The sequence below is a fragment of the Haliotis rufescens genome, unplaced genomic scaffold (genome assembly GCF_023055435.1).
Source record: "Haliotis rufescens isolate VD_foot unplaced genomic scaffold, xgHalRufe1.0.p SCAF_10, whole genome shotgun sequence".
In the NCBI taxonomy this organism is placed as follows: domain Eukaryota; kingdom Metazoa; phylum Mollusca; class Gastropoda; order Lepetellida; family Haliotidae; genus Haliotis; species Haliotis rufescens.
In genome coordinates, this window is record NW_025963780.1 from 9,078,809 (window position 1) to 9,080,429 (window position 1,621).

Here is a 1,621-nt window from a genome sequence, read left to right on the forward strand (position 1 = left end):
ACGCACACGCACATACGCACATACACACGTGCTATGTAAGTGCAATTATCTTGGACGCCACGTTTAACCCCATTTCACCTCAGCTCACCTCAGGACTCTACCCTGCTGTCCGATACTGCTTTTTGTGTGTCGATTTGCTGGATGAAGCAAATGACCTGGGCTTCCTTCCGTAATAGAGACGATCTTGTCATGGGTCACAAAAATACACACAAAAAGATATTCATATTAATATATGAGAGTATGTTGCTTCGTAAATACAGACAATTGTGTTTCATCGGAATCATTATACAGAATATGATTTATTAGAATTACATTAGTATTACGGCCAGACGTGTGCATGTTTTTCACGTGTACCGCTTTGGTGAAATGAAAAAACAAACACGGATAATGTGATGACAAATCTGGCTACATAACAAAGCGCTTGTTGGATGCCATGTAATAGCAGAAACCTGACCTATATTGATCATCGTCTACAGCAAGATAGGAACTTCTTCACGAACACCCCACGGAACCTCCGTCCAAAAAAACAGAAGAGTATAAAATTGACGGCCGAATTGATGACTACTGATATCTGACTGACACCGCTTATATAGCCACAAATCTCCGAACACTCATCCAAAGTGATTGCCGAATTGACTTCATACATGATCAGCTCCATACAGGCTGCTGCGAGTGACACTAGGAAGACTACCACCACTGCCAGAACCATTGCTGTGAAACGCTCCTTCTCACTTCCTTTCCGCTCCTGTTTCTGAAGGTTAGGCTTTGTACGGTAGAGCTTGCGGACCATGATCGTGTTAAGGATGACCAATAGGACTCCAGGGATGACAAATTTGACGATGACGTTGATGTAGACCAAGTAGACTGTCAAGTACCAATAGTTGTAGGACATATCAGAGATGCCCACTACTAACATGGTTTGGTTGAACTCGGGTACCCAGTCCCATTTGAGATACACTTCAAAATAACGGGGTACATTGTATAAGACACACATCATCACGACACCCATGGACGTTTTTATGGCTCGGGAGATGGTGCAGAACGATGCTGCTTTGAGAGGATGGCACACAGCGATGTATCGTTCAACGTTGACTGCAACAACGATGTAGATCGACCCAGTATGGGAGATGCTGGATATGGCGAACATTGTAGGGTATGCAGGCAGCATGAAGTGATAGACATAGGAAGAATAATAATCTGTGTAAACCAGGAGCCATTTCATACCAGTGATTAAGATATTTGTTAACAGCAAACAACTGTCAAACATCGCTAGAACTATCAGGAAGATGCTTGTGGAACTTTTCATCTCAGGACTTAAAAGAATTATCATTGTTACGATATTTCCCCCAATTCCTACAAAGGAAATGATACTACAGACTACCCCTCCCAGGTAATACCAGTAGATGTATACACGATCAAGGTAGTTATCCGGGATCCCAGCGAGGGTGGTAGGAGGGTTATCGTCGGAGTTATTTCCCTTTGACTTGTTATGTTGAGGTTCCTCAGAAGACCATATGGTGTCAGCTTCAGTGGTGCCATTTCTTGATATGATCAATGTGGTTGATGTTGTGTTTTGCGACATCAGCTCGCCCCCTTGAATCTGCAGAAAATTCAACGGCAT

The 1,621-nt window shown here is 43.1% G+C and overlaps 1 protein-coding gene across 1 annotated transcript; it reads right to left on the reverse strand.

The window, feature by feature from the left end:
• Positions 1 to 463: 463 nt before the first annotated feature.
• LOC124125400 (FMRFamide receptor-like) lies at positions 464 to 1,621 on the reverse strand. Its single transcript, XM_046488710.2, has one exon. It carries the CDS (start codon positions 1,619 to 1,621, stop codon positions 464 to 466), a length of 1,158 nt encoding a protein of 385 aa, XP_046344666.2.